This window comes from Coturnix japonica, unplaced genomic scaffold, assembly GCF_001577835.2.
Source record: "Coturnix japonica isolate 7356 unplaced genomic scaffold, Coturnix japonica 2.1 chrUnrandom492, whole genome shotgun sequence".
Taxonomy (NCBI): domain Eukaryota; kingdom Metazoa; phylum Chordata; class Aves; order Galliformes; family Phasianidae; genus Coturnix; species Coturnix japonica.
The window spans coordinates 1-2952 of NW_015439886.1; the positions used below are offsets into that span (position 1 = coordinate 1).

Genomic DNA, 2952 nt, shown 5'->3' on the forward strand with positions numbered 1-2952 from the left:
TGCATTGGGCGATAATGGGGACATTGGGGTTCAATGGGGACATTGGGGTCAATGGGATACTTGGGCAATGGGGACAATGGTGGGCATTGGGTTCAAGGGACTAATTGGGGTCAATGGTGATATTGGGCCAATGGGGACCATGGGGGACATTGGGATATTGGGGTCCAATGGGGACACTGGGGCATTGGGATAATGGTGAACTTGGGGTCAATGGGGACAATGGGACATGGGACAATGGGGAAATTAGGGACATTGGGGTCAATGGGGGACATCGTTGGTCGAATGGATACTGGGGGCAATGGGACAATAGGGGGATTGGGGACAAAGGAGGGAGTATGGGAAATTAGGAGGGATATGGGGCAATCAGGGGGATTGGGCAATAGGGGGGATTGTGGCGGCAATAGGAGGGGAATGTGGCGGGACCAAATAGGGGGGACGTGGGGGCAATAGGGGGATATGGGGCAATAGGGGGATATGGGATTATAGGTGACGTGGGGGCTAATTAGGTGACAAATGGAACACTGAAGGGGGATCAATAGGGGGGATATGGGGGCTATAGGGGGGATATGGGGGCTATAGGGGGGATATGGGGGCAATAGGGGGATGTGGGGGCAATAGGGATGGGGACAATAGGGGTGGACATGGGGACTATATAGAAGGGATATGGGGGCAATAGGGGGTATGGGGGTGGCGTAATTAGGAACATGGACGGGATATGGGACAATAGGGGGAGGCAATAGGGGGATGTGGGGTACTATTTGGGGACCATGGGGGGCAATAGGGCGGTATTGGGAACTATAGAGGGGATATTGGGACTGCCAAAATAGGGGGATGTGGGGCTAGTAGGGGGGAAATGGGGGATCACATAGGCGGTGATAGGGCAATAGGGGGTGTGTGCATAGGTGGATGTGCGGGGGCAATAGGGGATGTGGGACGTATAGGGGATATGGGGCAATAGGGGTGATAGGGGCCAATAGGGGGCGATAGGGGACAATAGGGGGTGATAGGACAATAGGGGGTGATAGGGCCAATAGGGGGTGATAGGGGACAATAGGGGGCAATAGGCGGGATATGGGTAGGCTAATAGGGGGGATCATGGGGACTTGGGGATCATGGGCAAGTAGGGGGGACATGCGGACTACTAGGGAACACGGGTATAGCAATGGGGACATGGGGAGATCACATGGCGGAATTGGGACATTGGGCAACGGACATAGGACATGGGACGCACTGTGGGAACTAGAGGTGAGTATAGGGGGATGTGGGGCTATAGGGGGATAGGGGCAAATAGGACGGGAATGTGGGGGCCACTAATGAGGAAGTGTTGGGGACGATTTGGAATTGGGTCAATGGGTACTATTGGGGCAATGGGATATTGGGGGCAATAGGGACAATGGAGGCATTGGGATAAGGGGACATTGGGTCATCGAGGGGATCATCTGGGGTCAATGGGATATATGGCGCAATGGGACCCAATGGGACATTTGGGGATTATTCGCGGGTTCAATGGGGACAATGGGCGTTGGCAATCGGGTAATGGGGAACATGGGGTCAATGGACCAATGGGGGCAGATGGGGACGTTGGGCAATGGGGACAATGGGGGCATTGGGCATAATGGGACATGGGGCAATGGGCATTGGATAATGGGAACACTGGTGTCAATGGGACAATGGGGGCAATGGGGGACATCAGTGGGGGACATGGGACAATATGGGGATTATGGCATAGGGGGATATGGGCAATAGGGGGATGTGGGCAATAGGGGGGACCGTGGGGGGCAATAGGGGATGTGGGGGCTATAGGGGGTACATGGGGGCACAATGGCGGACTGGGGAGCAATTGAGGGGGACATGGACAATGGCTTGTGGACACAATCCAATGGGGACAACAATGGGGCCTTGAGGACACAATGGGGCCTTGGGGACATAATAGGGACAACAATGGGGCCTTGTGGACACAATGGGGCCTTGGGGACACAATGGGGACAACAATGGGGCCTTGGGGACTCAATGGGGCCTTGGGGACAACAATGGGGCCTTGTGGACACAATGGGGACAACAATGGGGCCTTGGGGACACAATGGGGACAACAATGGGGCCTTGAGGACAACAATGGGGCCTTGGGGACACAATGGGGCCTAGGGGACACAATGGTGACAACAATGGGGCCTTGGGGACACAATGGGGACGACAATGGGGATCTTGGGGTTACAATGGGGCCTTGTGGACGCAATGGGGCCTTGGGGACAATAAGGGGTGATTGGGGACACAATGGGGACACAATGGGGCCTTGAGGACACAATGGGGCCTTGGGGACACAGTAGGGACAACAATGGGGCCTTGAGGACACAATGGGGCCTTGAGAACACAATGTTGACAACAATGGGGCCTTGAGGACACAGTGGGGCCTTGGGGACACAATGGTGACAACAATGGGGCCTTGGGGACACAATGGGGCCTTGGGGACAACAATGGTGACAACAATGGGGCCTTGGGGACAACAATGGGGCCTTGGGGACACAATGGGGCCTTGAGGACACAATGGGGACAACAATGGGGCCTTGTGGACTCAATGGGGCCTCGTGTCCCCCCCGTTGGCGCCATGTTGCCCCTCAGGTGATTGGGGGCAATGAGGACCCCCACGGGGTGGTGCTGAAGGACCTGGCCCCCCCCCCGGTGTTGGTGGCACTTCGGGTCCATCCCCGAAGCCCCCGCGCCATGAGCGTCTGCATGAGGATGGAGCTCTACGGCTGCACATGGGACGGTCAGTGGCACCCCATAGAGCCCCATAGCACCCCATAGAGCCCCATAGCGCCCCATAGCGCCCCATAGAGCCCCATAGAGCCCCATAGCGCCCCATAGAGCCCCATAGCGCCCCATAGCGCCCCATAGAGCCCCATAGAGCCCCATAGCGCCCCATAGCACCCCATAGAGCCCCATAGCGCCCCATAG

At 56.9% G+C, this 2952-nt stretch overlaps 1 protein-coding gene across 1 annotated transcript in view; it reads left to right on the forward strand.

Annotated features, from left to right (window-relative positions):
• Nucleotides 1-2059: 2059 nt before the first annotated feature.
• Nucleotides 2060-2952, forward strand: part of LOC107307141 (epithelial discoidin domain-containing receptor 1-like) — a 21401-nt gene continuing 20508 nt past the window's right edge. The window contains exon 1 of the mRNA XM_032441694.1: nucleotides 2060-2764. Within this exon, the coding sequence (XP_032297585.1) occupies nucleotides 2542-2764 (223 nt within the window). The 5' untranslated portion in view covers nucleotides 2060-2541. The remainder of the gene's footprint in view (nucleotides 2765-2952) is intronic.